The 15,637-nt window shown below is 41.7% G+C and overlaps 1 protein-coding gene across 1 annotated transcript in view; it reads left to right on the top strand.

The window, feature by feature from the left end:
- The window catches only part of dcaf13 (ddb1 and cul4 associated factor 13), a 76,547-nt gene extending 61,559 nt beyond the window's left edge, over nucleotides 1-14,988 (top strand). The window contains exons 10-11 of the mRNA XM_038810039.1: nucleotides 9,003-9,166; nucleotides 14,421-14,988. Of these exons, the coding sequence (XP_038665967.1) occupies nucleotides 9,003-9,166; nucleotides 14,421-14,508 (252 nt within the window). The 3' untranslated portion in view covers nucleotides 14,509-14,988. The remainder of the gene's footprint in view (nucleotides 1-9,002; nucleotides 9,167-14,420) is intronic.
- The last annotated feature ends 649 nt before the right edge of the window (nucleotides 14,989-15,637 follow it).

The following is a 15,637-nucleotide window of genomic DNA, read 5'->3' as shown; positions in this document are numbered from 1 at the left end:
GACACGACAGGCTGTAACCATTTCAGACTATATAAAAGGTACTTGAGTCATAAACATTATGTTGGTAAGAGAGTTTGGGACAAACAGCCGGGTGCAATTAATTAGTAAATATTCCACAATATGAGACTAGTGAGAAAATGGTCATTTTGTGCTGATGTTTAGAAGCGAGTTAATATTTGAGTAGTGTCAGGCTGATTTTTCATTGGTTTAAATTCACAGCACAGATTGCCTGAGTTCACCACAAATTGATTCTAAATTGAATACTGTATTCAGAAGCCACACGGATGTTTAATGTTGGAGCCTGCTAGCTCAAGTGATACATTTTGGGATATTTTCTAAATTGCAGATTCTGAGATTGTCGTTGAGTTAGAGCAACATAGTTATCTGGATCGAGACACCTGACCAATTGGCTGGTGCCTGCAAACTTGTAAAAAGTGCAAAGTTGTTCTGTTTCCCAACATTGCTCTATCTTTAAATAAAAAACAGAAAGTGATGGAGCCACTCAGCAGGTCTGTCGTAATCAATATTTTCCCCGCTTCTGGACTGTGATAGAAAGATTCAACAAGGTTCGTTAGGTAAGCAAAACTAAGCTTTATTTACGAACTACAACGGCTAGCAGTATGGCTGAAACTTGGAGTCGGAAGGCAGTCAATTACAAACTGCTGGTTCCTTTCCAAGTCTGCGCATTACAAAAAAAGGTCGACATTTATACATTATAAAATCAAGATAACGTGAATACAGCTTGGTCAGGAATTTGATCAAAAGTAAAACATAAGTAATAATCATTAAACTGTGTCACCTTGCTGACCTTTAGAGGACTCGGGGTCTCATATCATTATCTTGTCTTTTGGTCGCATGTTTAAGAAACGGAGCAGACTTGTTTAAGTATCGAAAGAAACTAGTTCTAGCTTATCTTGTGTAATTAGACTGCTCTGGGGTATGACGACTGAGTTTTATCCGAGTTTAGAGTCAGCAAGTTTTCGGGTCAAGTTGACCTTTTCTGCTTGTATTTGTGCCTTGGGTTATGCGAAGTTAGTTTAAATTTCATTGTACCAAGAAACTTGACTAGTTTTCCCATCATGCCATTATTTGCTTCGCACAATACCACAGGTCAAATAACATTTGTAGCGAGAGAAACAGAGTTAATGGTCCTGATATTTTCAGGAAGGGACCCAGCACTTGTGAATTCAGGGTGGGGAAACCAGGAGAGAGGTATTTAATGATAGGACCGCATTAACATTTTTTTCTTACTCTTCCTCATCTGGCAGCCAGATGTTGACAAATTGGCCGACTGCTGGGCAAGAAAGCCTTTGGGATGGTTCCTGGCAAACGAGAAAGATTGAGGTGTTAGCAGGGTTCATACTGGCAAAGAACACAATTTCATGGGGCAGAAGTAGTGGGGGGGGGCATTGGATCAGAAGGAAAGGTAGGATTGAGGGATGGAGGTGCCCATATCGGCAATCAGAAGGGAGATATGGCAAGGCAATAAAGGCTGGGTTAGACAGGCAATCAGGATGGTGGAAGGGGATTACTGCAGGACAGATGGGGTGGGTTGGACCAACAGTTCGAAATGGGGAGGGGAGAGAGATCTTGTGACAGAAGACTCTTAATAATGAATTTAGTGGAGGTGAGGTAGTGGCAGCAGCAATGGTGGCCAATTGCAGCAACAATCATGCTCTTCCTGACTCGAGTAGTACTAATCACTTGACCATTTGATCTGACAGCTCTTTTCTATATTTAGAGCTTTCTTGCGTCTGACCTAAGTATTGTTACGGACTGTCCTGCCCCTCCGAGCACAGACAGGCGTATGTTGCAACCTGTAGTCATGTTTCACCGTTTTTATCACCTCCAACCCTCTCCTGCCTATGGTGAGAGATTTAATATCAACCCCACCATGTCAGGTTGATTTTTCAACTGAACTGGAATCTGATAAAATCAATTGGCACTTAATAAAGTATGAAAGTCACCATGGACTTGGTTCACTAACTTCATTGAGATCTTTAAAGTAACAGAGAGGATAGTGCAGTTCATGCGTACATGTACTTTCCAAAGATATTTGATAAAGCATCACATAATAGACTTTCTAAGCAAAATTAAAGCCCACGGGGTTAAATGGATCGTGACAATATGGGGACAGAATTTACTCGGGAACCAAAAGCAGAAAGTAATGGTTGACTGGAGGAAAGCATATTTTAATGTTTCCCAGTGGTCAATGTTAGGAGCACTGCTCTTTTTGATATATATTAATGAGCGGCACAGGATGTACAGGGCATACAGTTTGCAGTTAGTATGACAATGCAGGTAGATAGTAACAGGCTTAAAGGAGACACTGGTGAAATCTGCAGACACATCGCAAATGAAATCTAATGCTAAAGTGATGAATTAAATATGACATTTTGGTAGGAAGAATGAGGAGAGGCAATAAATGGCATTCCGGAACAGTGACCTGAGCTTCTATATACACAAATCTTGAAGGATGTAGCACGCTAGTACAGTTGCTTCACAGCTCCAGGGTCCCAGGTTCGATTCCCGGCTTGGGTCACTGTGCGGAGTCTGCACGCTCTCCCTGTGTGTGTGTGTGGGTTTCTTCCGGGTGCTCCGGTTTCCTCCCACAGTCCAAAGATGTGCAGGTTAGGTGGATTGGTTGTGCTAAATTGCCCTTAATGTCCAAAAAAAGGTTACTTAGGGTTATGGGGATAGGATGGAGGTGTGGGCTTGGCTAGGGTGGTCTTTTCAAGGGCTGGTGCAGACTCGATGGGCTGAATGGCCTCCTTCTGCACTGTAAATTTTATGATCAGTTGAGATGGCTTTTTGAAACAACAGTGTGGCTATAGTAACAAAGAGACCAAGTCAAAAGCAAAGACATTATGCTAAACCTTTTATAAAATACTGATTTGGCCTCAGCTGCAATACTGCTTTCAATGCTAGACATCATACTTTAGGAAGGATGTAAATGCTTTGGAGAGGGTGCAGAGGGAATTTACTAAAATAGTGCCAAGGAAGTCTGTTAAATGGAAAGATTGGCGAAGCTGGGTTCTCTTTGGACCATTCAAGGTTATGGGGTTTTCATAGAACTGCTCAAAATATTGACGGTGAAAGTAAATAGGATAATTTTTGTTGTTGTATTTCTTTGTATTTTCCCACCTTGGGGAATGAGGCAAGGTGTTGGAACGGGGCGGGGGGTTAAAAATAAACAACCCTGGTCTGCCAGTGAGAGCTGGAACTAACTGCAGAAATGTGATTGGAGGAGTAACAAGGCGGGGAGAGACAATCTGTGAGGAGCTACTCCTCCAATCCTGTATCTCCCATGTTCCTGTTCCGTCTCCTGCAGTAACATGTTTCTTCTCTCCCTCTCTTGGTGCTCCTCCAGAGACAGTCTATCATTGGAAAAGCAGCAAGGATGAGAGAGACTTGGAGCAGCAGAATGGGCTAGCCCAGCTGGACATGGTCTTAGCCACATTTCTTTCTGGGCAGCAGTCACCGCTGTGTGCCACCTCTGGCCGAGCTTACTTAAGAGCTCGGCGCAACCCAAGTGTCCAGTGATGCAAGAGGCTGCAAACCCCAGTCCACTAGGTTCAGAGCTCACAGGATCCAAGTCCTACCTCCTGAGGAGATGGCTCGCCCTTGTCCAGCAGCATGGATCCAAGTTTTGGCACCGACTGAGGAGGAACTGCCGCCACTCACTGACTGAGTTAGTGACCAGTAACAGAATCTGGGTTGGGTGGAGAAATCCAAGTGGGGGAGAGTAGTCTAGTGGGAGCAGATGAGTAAATTGACCTTGGTGGTGCGGGAGGGGAGGAAATGCTGAATGAATTAGATAGTTTGTCTAAAACCTTTGAGTATCTACTATAATATTTAGTACAAAATACTTTAATTATATAAATATGAAAATCTGTTTTCACTTATTATTTTGGAATTTGGGGCTCAGACACGGGAGTGGACTGATAAGATCACGGCTGATCAGGTTGTGGTCTCAACTCCACTTTCTTGTCTGCTCCGTATAATCCTCGACTCCCATGCCTATCAAAAATCTATCTAACCGCCTCGAATAAACTCAGTAATCCAGCCTCTACTCCTGTCTGGGCAAGAAAATTCCTCAGACCAATGACCCTTAAAGGACATATTTTTCCTCGTCACAATCTTATCAGAGCGACCTCTTATTCTTAAACTTTGTCCCCTAGTTTTAGACATCCCCACTAGAGGAAATATCTTCCTTGTATGCACCCTACCAAGTCCCATCAGGATCTTGTATGTTTGAATATGATCATCTCTCATTCTTCGAAACTCTCAACGGGTATAGGTCCAACCTGTTCAAACCTTCTTCATAAGATAAACCCTTTATCTCAGGACCGAGTCAAGTGAATCTTCTCTGAACTGCTCAGACAATTATATATATTTTTTTCCAAACATGGAGACCAAAACTGTACACAGCACTCTAGATATGGTCTCACCAAGGCCCTACCCTTGCAATAAATAACACTGGATAACAATGCCTTCCTAATCTCTTACTGTGCCCGCATGCTAACTTTTGTGATTCCTGTACCAGGACACCCAAATCCCTCCTGTACCACTGGGTTATGCAATATCACTCTATTTTTTATACCTTTATCTTTATACCTATATCAATATACCTTTTAGATCCTGTACCTCCTTGACAACTTACTTTCTTACTTATCTTGGCGTCATCAGCAAATTTAGCTGCCATACATTTGGTCCCCTTATCCACGTCATTGATCGAGATTTCCAATAGTCGAGGCCCCTGATCCCTGTGTCACTTCACTTGATGCAGCTTGCCAACCCAAAGAAGACTTGTGTATCCATATTCTCTGCTTCCTGTTAGCTAACCAATCCTTTAACGGTGCTGATATGTTACCCCTACATTATGAGCTCTTACTTTGTTTAGCAACCTTATCAAATGCCTTTTGGAAATCTAAGTAAACCAAACTACCCACCTTTCTTATTACTTCAAAGACGTCTAATGAATTAGTTAAAACCCAATTTTCCTATCACAAAACCATATTGATTCTGCCCTATTCCATTATGATTTTCTAATTGTGATTGTTTCATTGCGATATGCAAACTTTAATCATTATATCCTGAATATTATTGTACTGCTTTATTGCTATTTGTGCTGGTGGCTGGTGTCACGTTAATTTTCAAGTTTTAAAACATATATATTTGTTAATGGGATGCGAACATCACTGGTAAGGAAAGCACTTGTTGCCCTAATGACCCATGAGAAGGTGGTAGTGAGTTAAATGGGATCACACTGGAAGAGGTATTGTGAAGCACTGCAAGGTCATGGTCTGCAAGTATAGGCCTCATCCTATATTGCACCAACTAATTGCATTGAATGCTGAGGTCAATTTGGTGATTTTATACAAATGCATTAGTGCACAGTCTTGTCGGTAATAGGTTTAAAAAAACAAAAGGAAAGCTATTTTTCTACCCATTTGAAATCCAATAATCCCATCTATTGAAGTGGCCTCGAAGAATGAAGTTGTAGAACTCATTAGAAACTAGAATGCTGCAAGATGCCTAATCACAATGAGGTGCTGGAGATACTGGATACTGCACCTCGCCCTTCTACCCAGCTTTGTGTCAGCTGAAAATTTGGAGATGGTACATTTAGCTCCCTCATCAAAATCATTAATATATATATATTGTTTATAGCTTGGGCCCCAGCACCAATCCCTGCAGTACCCCACTACTCTCTGCCTGCCATTTGGAAAAAGACCCATTTGTTCCTATTGTTTCCGGTCTGTCAAACAGTTTTCTATCTACCTCAATACACGACCCCCAATCCCAAGTGCTTTAATTTTATACGCTAATCTTTTATGTAGGACTTTTTCGAAAGCCTTCTGAAAGTCCAAATAAAACGTATCTATTGGCTGTCCCATGTCAATCTTACTAGTTAAATCCCCTAAGAACTCCAGTAGATTTGCCAAGCATAACTTCCTTTTCATAAATCCATGCTGACTGTATCTGATCCTGCCACTGTTTTCCAAGTACTCTGCTGTTAAATCATTTATAATGGACTCCAGTATTTCCCCACTCATGACATCAAGCTGACTGGTCTATAATTTCCTGTTTTATCTCTGCCTCCCTTTTTAAATAGTGGGATTACATTTGTTTCCCCCAAAACTGTAGGAACTGCTCCTAAATGTATTGAATCTTTGAACATGACCACCAATGCATCCATTATTTCAAGGGCCACTTCCCTCAGTTCTCTGGGATGGAGATTATCAGGTCCTGGGGTTTTATCGGCTAATATCTCATCAATTTCCCCAACGCCATTATCCTACTAATACTGATTTCCTTCAGTTTCTCCTTCTCACAACCCTGTGTTCCCCAACATTTCTGGTACGCTATTTGTCTTCCTTTGTGAAGACGGAACTAAAGTATGTATTTAGTTGGCCAGCCATTTTTTTTTTTACCCCTTTATAAATTCCCCTGTTTCTGACTAAGGGACCTGCATTTGTCTTCTTCAATCTTTTTCTCTTCACATATCTTTGGTGGTGCCATGAGACAGAGGATAATCCATATAGAGGCTTGAGAGGTAGAAGGTGAAGAGTAGGAGCCTCTATTGTGGTTCCGGCAGGGAACAAAAGAGGTGAGGGAAGAAGTTTGGCAAATAGTATGTGCACGTTAGGGGTCCTGTCAATCACAACAGAGAGGAATTGTTGATGAAGAAAAAGGAAGATTTATTGGACACACTGGTGTGGAAATTGACATTGAAAGAACAGATGCAACAGAGAGGGGAGAAACTAGGAAGATGAGATCTTCCAAGAAGTGGTGTGGGAGTTGGCGGGCTTGTAGGTATTAGTAGACAGCCTAGCCCAGAGATTGATATGGAGCAATAGGGGAAGTCAGGGATCAACCATATGAATGTGGAGGGGAGGTGTAAATTGGAAGCCAAATTACTGACATTTTTCATTTGTGGCAAGAGCAGGACACTTCCTCAGTTTGCCACGCTAAGAGCTGAAAGAGGAGAATGGGAGTCGGGGAGTAAGACTGAAAGAGAGTGCTCCACATACCCTACAGAAGATGAGACTTCCCATACCAACACCTTTTTATTTGGAGGAAGTGAGAAATTAAAAAAGCGGTTAAACCAGTAAGAACAAGTTCATTCAGACAGAGGACGGTGGTGGTGGATGGACACTGGCTGGACCTCTCAAGGATTATTTGTAGGTGACAGCTATTTGCATTGTTCCTCAAACAGCCCGAATACCTTTTAGCCATTTGATTAATTCTAAAGATTCATAATCTGATCCGTGCTTGAAACGTTGCTATAGAATTAGGAACTACAAATCTTTTCAGCAATTTTAGTTCAAAATGCTTAAGAAACACTTTTGAGCTGAAATTTTGTTCACATGATCTGGAGAGGGTTTGTTCATTAAGACATTCAAAGTCTTCAGCTATTTCCTCATAAACCTCCCATGTTAATAATAATCCACAATTGTACGCAGGACGATGTTTTTCACTGTCCCTTAGTACACATGACAAATCTAAATCTCAATTGAACTACAGGACCACATGTTCAATATTTCCTTTTGGACTCTTCATTTGTCTTCCACTGCCTCAACCTGCAAATATTCTGTCATCATCTAAGGATAGGGAAAGAATGCTGATGTTCAATTGATGAATTACTCATGAAAATTTCAACTGTGTAAATACAATATCCACTTGCCTATTTAGGCTGCAATTTAGTTTATTAATCCACTTTTTTAAGATTTCTCACTCGACTGAAATTCCAACTTTAGAACCATCCTTTATATAAAAACTGAGATTTAAAGATTTTATTTGTTAATTAAGTTTTTAATTTGTTTGGTGATTTGTGTAAGTCATTTTAGTTGTTTGAATTATTTAAAGCATAATCCCTGAAATATTGTCCAAGCATGGCACTTCACGTGTTTAATTGTTCTTTACATAAATGTCGCTGAGGCAAGATGAGCGATAATGTTGTAAATTTTATTTTAAAATGGACCCTTATAGTCACACAATTAAATGCCGTTAAGGTTTAACTTTGATTAGACATTCCTAAAATTTGATCTCTTCACCTCAGATTGTCTTTCTTTTCTTTGGGTTCAGTTTTTATTCAGCTTTAACTGGTTTTAATCCAAAACTGTGCTACCATAAACAAATTGCTTATCCTTTGAACTACGTTACTGAACATCTAAATAATTAATATTGCATGGCATCACAAGAAATATTAATACTGGTGCATATTAGTAATAAAAAACTGAAATAAGAATTATGAATGGTAATGAGACATTGGCTGGGATTCTACCTTCTGGGGACTAACTTTCCCATGCCGGAGGGAAAACAAGCATCAACCACTCCGGCGTCAACGGCCCACCAAAGTGAGGAATTCTCGCCTGTCCAGTGGGCTAGGTGGACGGCGGAGGGGTTGGTGCCTCTCCAGCTGGCGCTAAAGGCCGAAGCGAATTCGGGCATGCGCAGACTGGCCGGCGTATTCTCGCGCATGCGCGGGGTTCTCTTCTCCGCGCCGGCCCTTGGGCAATATGGCGGGGCCCGGGACGGAAAGAAGTGCCCTCACGGAACAAGCCTGCCTGCAAATCGGTGGACCCGGATTGCGGACCAGGCCACCGTGGCCCCCCCCCCCCCCCGAGGACCGCCCACGCATACTCACCTAAAGGCTAGGTCCTGCCATTTGGGACCTGAATAACCCACGCCGGCGGGAATGCCCAAAAATTGACCAATCGGGGCCCAGAGAATCGCCGGGGGGCGTTGCCAACGGCCCCCGACTGGCATGGCGGGGATTGCGCCCCCGCCCGAAAAACAGCACCGGCGAATATGGCAGTTGACATTAGCGCGGGATTCGCGCCTCCCACGCGGATTCTCCGACCCGGCGGGGAGTCGGAGAATCCCGCCCTTTAAGCTGGAAAATTCAAACCTTTAATTTTAATTGAAATCTGTGCTTTTGAACAGTAGATTTAAAGTATTTAGGTGCATTAATGCCATTTACTTTGTTTTTTTAGCTTGCACCAAGAGAAAAGGCTAGCTTGAACTACAATCAAAAATTGAAAGAAAAATTCCAGCACCATCCTCACGTCAAACGTATAGCCCGTCACCGCCATTTACCGAAAATGATACACAACCAGTCAAAGGAACTCCGCATCATGAGAGAAGCACGGCGCAGAAAGTAAGTTTCACAATACCACATCCCACATATGGTATTTTCTATTATTAAGATTAATTTGAAATGAAAATTTGATTCAGAATTTTATCGAAGTGCCCATAAATGCTGCATTCCAACATAAAGCTACAGGTCTAAAATGAGACTACAATAATAAAATCTGAGGCAATTATTAACTGCACTAAGCTCACTGGAGTGAAAATTAGTTTGGACCCACAATAATTCACTTCATAGGCTGGAATTTTATCCTCGAGGTTGCAAGAGTACAGAATGCGTAATGAGCCTTTACTGAGAGCCCAGACATCCATTAGTCTATTGAAACATCTGTGCTTGACGGACAGCTTTTTCTTTTTTGATCTATTTCTCAATTGCTCAGTGTTTACTTACACAAGATAAAGAGGTGTCCGAAATTTGCAGTTACTGCTATTGGTCTGGCTGACACTTTTTTATAGGACTGTAGTAAAATCAGTTTTATAAGAAAGACATGTCTGGACGAGGGAACCTTTTTAAACATACGTGGAAAAGCTTAATCCATTCATACCTAAGGGGCCATGAATCATGAGTCCTTGAAAAGCTAGTCTGACTCCATGAAAGCATGGTTTGCTAGGAAGTGGCAATGGACCCAGCCAGATCAGGAGTATAGGGTGCAAACCCGAAGCCCACAGTGAGAGTTCCGTTTTGGCCGCGTTTAGGATGGTGTTTCTCTGCACCTGCATCGCCGAGAACGACCCCACTATCAAACGGGATGCCCCACCGAGACCGCACTTACCTTCATTTCCTGAGCTGAGCTCATCAGTGCAAGAAGAAATTGGGGCCCCATTTTTAAATGCTGCCCCGATCTCCCCTATTTTTGGCCCCCCCCCCCCCCCCCCCACCGCGGCCTCTGGACCCCCCAGTGCCCCAACTTGCCTGTTAGGGGGTCCTCTAGCCTCCCTCCTCCCCCCACCTCATAATGCCAGGGCACCCTGGGCAGTGCCAATCTGGCACTTGGCATCCTTGCCAGCCTGCCACCTTGTCACCTAAACAGGTTGGCTTAGTCTGACAGTTACCAGGCAGTGGGATGGTACTGCCAGGATGCGCAGGTACTGGTGCCAGGTTGGCAGTGCCAAGGTGCCTGGGTGGCAGCATGAGTGCTAGGGTACCACCCTGCCGAGAGCTTGACCACATGGGCCTCTGATGGCCTGGGAGTCCCCCTCCCCTACCCTGATCATGTTTGTGTGGGCCAGTGCGAAACAGCACCGTGGCAAGGTCTCCCGGGCACAGGCGTTCGATCTCGGGCCTTGGGAGAATCCGGCGCCAACAAATTTAAGTGAGCCTAATTGTTCATTTAAATATTCAAATCTGGATCCTGTCCCGTGAGGGCAAGATCCAGGTCATGACGTCTCGTGAGACCTTGTCGGATCTCACGAGACATCCCAAGCATCGCAATTCTCACAAGAGGCCTCTTGCAAGATTTATAGGCTTTGTCGCATCTCGAGTCGGGCATGACGAGACTGTTTGATCAAGCTCGTTATACTTGATCCCCATTCTAAACCCCATTTCCTAGCTCTGGATTCCATCCCTCTTCCTGGCTATTGGCAAGACTGTTCACAATCCTGGTGTCATAATTGAGCTGGTGATGAACTTCCAACCACACAACCATACCATTACAAGACTGCCTATTCTCACATCCATATCATTGCCCAGCTTCACCCCACTTCAGCTTCTCTGCTACTTACCCTCATTCATGGTTTTGTTATCTCTTCTCCTGACTATTCTAACATACTGGTGGTTGCCCCCCCCCCCCCCCCCCCACCCACATTCTATCCTCCATTAACTCAAGGTCATCAAAAACTCTTGTCTAGGTCACTGTCCGTGTGGAATTTACACATTCTCTCTGTTTTGCGTGGGTCTCACCCCCATAACTCAAAGATGTGCACGCTAGGTGGATTTGTCACACTAATTTGCCCCTTAATTGGATAAAAATAAATTGGTTACTCTAAATTTATATTTTAAAAAAACTCTGGTCTTGTCCTGACTTGCGCAAGGCTTGTTCAAGTGTTTGGTTATTTTCCTAATATTTATTTGTGGCTCAGTGTCTGATTTTGCTCTATAATGTTCCTGTGAAGCACTTTGGGATGTTTATGTTAACATAAGAACATAAGAACTAGGAGCAGGAGTAGGCCATCTGGCCCCTCGAGCCTGCTCCGCCATTTAATGAGATCATGGCTGATCTTTTGTGGACTCAGCTCCACTTTCCGGCCCGAACACCATAACCCTTGATCCCTTTTTTCTTCAAAAAACTATCTATCTTTACCTTAAAAACATTTAATGAAGGAGCCTCAACTGCTTCACTGGGCAAGGTGCTTTACAAATATAATTGTTGAATTGGCTGTTGTGTTTACATATTCTGACTGGGCAACCTATTTTTCTCATCCATTTTTCGGTCCTCGTGTTCTTTCCCAAAGTCATACATTACATTAGGTTCCACTTCCGGACAGCCACCAGGGGAGAGATTCCTAGCTAATTTTCTCTTCTCTAGTCGAACAACTCTGAGGCCAATAGTAGCATTCCAGCTGCTGCTGTGACTGTGTGTTTGGCTAACTCAGCACACACTGGATTTTGTAAATGGAGTATGTCTGTTCTGCGTGGCTCAGCGAATCACAGGATAAATTTGATAGGTAAAACACCGAGCTAGCTTTTAAAGTGAAAGGGCTTGCAGCTAAGGTTGCATTATGTAACAGGATGGGATGACGACATTGAGTTTCAGTTTTTCACCAGGTAATATACTGCATAATAATTCAAGAAGAACACTTGTCTGCCATCTGCCATTTCCTTGATGCAAAACCTATTATTGGATAATTTGATGTGATTTACTTAATGCAGGATTGCAAAAGTCTAAATACTATTTTCTGTTAAGGTGTGCTGTTTGCCTCGCTTTCGTTCCATGGGTCCTTATTAATTTAATTTGAGATTTTTGCTTTATCACCCCCTCATCTGTGCTGCATTTAGTATGCAAAAGGGCTTTTGGAATTGCCTAATTCAACATCTTTAACATTGAACCTGATGAACTCCCCAAAGTCCAAATTAGCCTCTGTATCCATCTGTTAGCACACAAACACACATACGGCCATATGTATGAGCCCAAAGTATTCTAATGTATCGATGAACAAGCCAGCTGCAGGAGAATGGGAGCTGTCGAGCTCTCTTCCCTGCTTGCCAGCTTACAGAATCTGTTAGTATTAATCAGGCAGTTCCATAAGCCAAAAGACAGCATGCTGTTGGATTCCTCTAATTTTATCCTGAGACTCATTTCAGCAATAAATACAATTATAAATGTTAGTAAACTAAATTGGATAGACAAACTATTCTGCACCTCTTCACCCCTGGGTGCATGTATATTTGAATGAGCAAATCCGTGTTCAGTTGCAACTGCTGTCACTTTCAGCTCCCACAATTATATTCGTTCAGCAGAGCCCCTTGCATGTTTCATCTGACCACATTAGTCTTTATATTATGGACTTTAAACTAGAATGAAAATAAACCCTTTAACCTAGCTTTCAGCTCCCACCTCCCATGGTCAGTCTGGTACAAGTGGTAAGTAGAAAAATAAGATGTGCAAAATTTAGACCACTTGTCAAAATAATATTTTAAAATGTTAGATACAATGACAGAATTTCAGATACCAGGATCAGACTATTCAACCCAGCAGGCCAATGCTGTTGTTTATGCTCCAAACAACCCTTCTCCCATCCTCCTTATTACACATCTAGAACTTGTCTAACTTAAATGCATGTGTATTAATCGCCTCAGCCACTCGGTGTGGTAGCAAGTTCTGCATTTGTAATGCTCCGAGTAAATAAGCTTTTTCCTATTCCTTATTAATTTATTAGTGACTATCTTGTAGTTGCCCTCCTAGTTTTAGATCAAGTCCCTTCATAATTTCAAAACCGCTAACAGGTCCACTATAGCGCTTTGGAGCTGAAAGCACCAACCCATTTGTTATGGTGTAGAAAAAAAAGATAACCGGAAGGCCACCATGGACAAGAGATCTTTTTTATAATCTATATGCTGGAGTTGATTTTTATGAATGAGTTCACATTGAACTGTAAAATCATATCTATTAGTTTTTAACTATTTTTATGGCTAATAAAGTAACCTATCCCTGAACGTGTATCTTTATTGCTGTAATAATTTCTGTTCCAATATAGCTGAAAGACTACAAAATTGCATAATCAAGAGAGCTTAACATTTCTACTTCATCAGCTAGTTGTCAAATATTGGGATAAAGAAAGGATTCTTACTTCACATCCTGGATCTAGAATGTTTATTTCCTAATATTACTACCTTTCTGGATTCAGTCTCTGGCAAACAGATTTTTAAAAGCTATAAAGAAGTGATATGAAAATATCATCTCAGTGAGGCAGGAATTAGATAATGAAAGATCAAGAAGGCAGGAGAATGGTTACATACAGCCGCAAGTATTGGGGACGATGTGTATACAGTTTAAAATAAACTTTCAAACTGAGGATGAATTCTGTGGTAGTTGGATAGCAGGAATGGATCATTGTAAAAAGGGTGAGCTAAAATCACTGATAAGACTAGGTGGTGCCAGCTTTGCTAGAAGAGAGATAAATTGTGTAGGAGTCGTGGTTGGGGAGAGGGACTGAAATGGCAAACCGGGAGCTCAGGAAGTTGCTTTTTACATTTTCTGTGAACACTTTTTGTTAATTGTAAAAATGTTTTGAGATGGGATGGGGGGGGAGGGGGGGGGGGGGGGGCATTAGGTGTTTGACCGGTCGGGTGGAAGTTATGTGATGGAATCTCAACCAATATGTTCAACCAGATTTGATCATCATTTGAGAAAAAGAGAATGTGTAAGTAGCATGTGGTAGGAGGGAAGAGACTAGGAGAGCACAGGCCCAATCACCCTGAAATAAAGGATATTTCAGTAGTAAGGTAATCAGTCATCAAACGGGCATTGACAGTCTTTTAGGAAGAGAGGTAGGAAGGGACGTGTATTTTGGATATTTGTCTGTGGAAAGCCCCAGCAATGCCCCCACCGCCACACTTCTGTATCTCTGCCTGTTCTTAGAATTTTTTTGTCGTTATGAAATGTTCTTTCATTAATTTAGAGGCAATTAATGAGACTTGTATGCATGGTTTTGTTTAGCTTTTTGAAGAGAAAGTACCACAGTTAGTTGTAGTCATGCAAATATATTCATGTTTAAAAGTGTATTTGACCAAATAGTAGCTGATTACAAACCTATTTTTCTTTCAGGGAAATGAATCGTCGCAAGCATAGCAAACCAGGCTCTGTACCATTTGTTTCTGAGAAAAAGAAGCATATTGTGGCTGTGGTAAAATAATTATTGTGTCTATGCGAAAACAAAGTGTCTTAAATTTGGAGACTGCTTCAGACCTAAATTTCATCAAAATTAAATCAGAATTAAAGAAGTTCAAGTAATATTACTTTAGGTCGAAGATATATTTTCCAGAAACTGATTAAGATAAACATTAAAATAGAAATATACAGAAAATTCCTAGTAAAGATATAAGCTGCTTCAGTCTAACGATGATACAATCGTTAAAAAAAGATGCATCTGTAACCTGTTTTTTTCTGTAATGCTTTACATATTTGGAAAATAAAGTTGGAAATCAAGAACTTTCAAGAATTGTTTTCATGATTTATGTGATGAAAGATAAGTGCAAATATGTAATTGAAGTATCTTGATTCTCATTTCATTATTGTGTTCGACTAACTGATCATTCTACTCTTTCCAGCCCTCACTTTTAAGTTACTTCAATTTATGAAAATTCAAATATTGGGCCTGTAACCAGATTCATTTAAAAAAAAACATATTTAATAAATGCATTTATTGTTCTGCGTTATATTGTCTTTAAATTATAAATGCTTCAGAAAATTGCACTTTTGGGAGGCAGGTAATGAATCATATACAAAATGTCTGACATTTCCTTTCTGTCCCTTCCACCAATATACATGTACATAGACACGTAGAAGATAGGAGCAGGAGGAGGCCCTTTGAGCCTGCTCGCCCATTTATCACTATCATGGCTGATCATCCAACTCAATAGCACAATCCTACTTTTTCCTCATAACATTTGATCCCATTCACCCCAAGTGCTATATCTAGCTGTCTCTTGAATATATTCAATGTTTTAGCATCAACTACTCCTGTAGTAATGAATTCCACAGGCTCACCACTCTTTGGGTGAAGAAATGTCTCCTCATCTCTGTCTGGAATGGTTTACCCTGAATCCTCAGGCTGTGACCCCTGGTTCTGGACACACCCACCATTGGGAACATCCTCCCTGCATCTACCCAGTTTAGTCTAAGAACTCCCTTCTTCTTCTGAACTCCAGTGAGAGCAACCCTAACCTAGTCAATCTTTCATCATATGGCATTCCCACCATCCCTGGTAAACCTTCGCTGACAATAACCGAGTAGTGTAATCTACATGAACAAACTGATTATTT

This window comes from Scyliorhinus canicula, chromosome 10, assembly GCF_902713615.1.
Source record: "Scyliorhinus canicula chromosome 10, sScyCan1.1, whole genome shotgun sequence".
Taxonomy (NCBI): domain Eukaryota; kingdom Metazoa; phylum Chordata; class Chondrichthyes; order Carcharhiniformes; family Scyliorhinidae; genus Scyliorhinus; species Scyliorhinus canicula.
The sequence above is the reverse complement of the archived record's forward strand: the minus strand, read 5'-3'. Positions and strand labels throughout refer to the sequence as shown.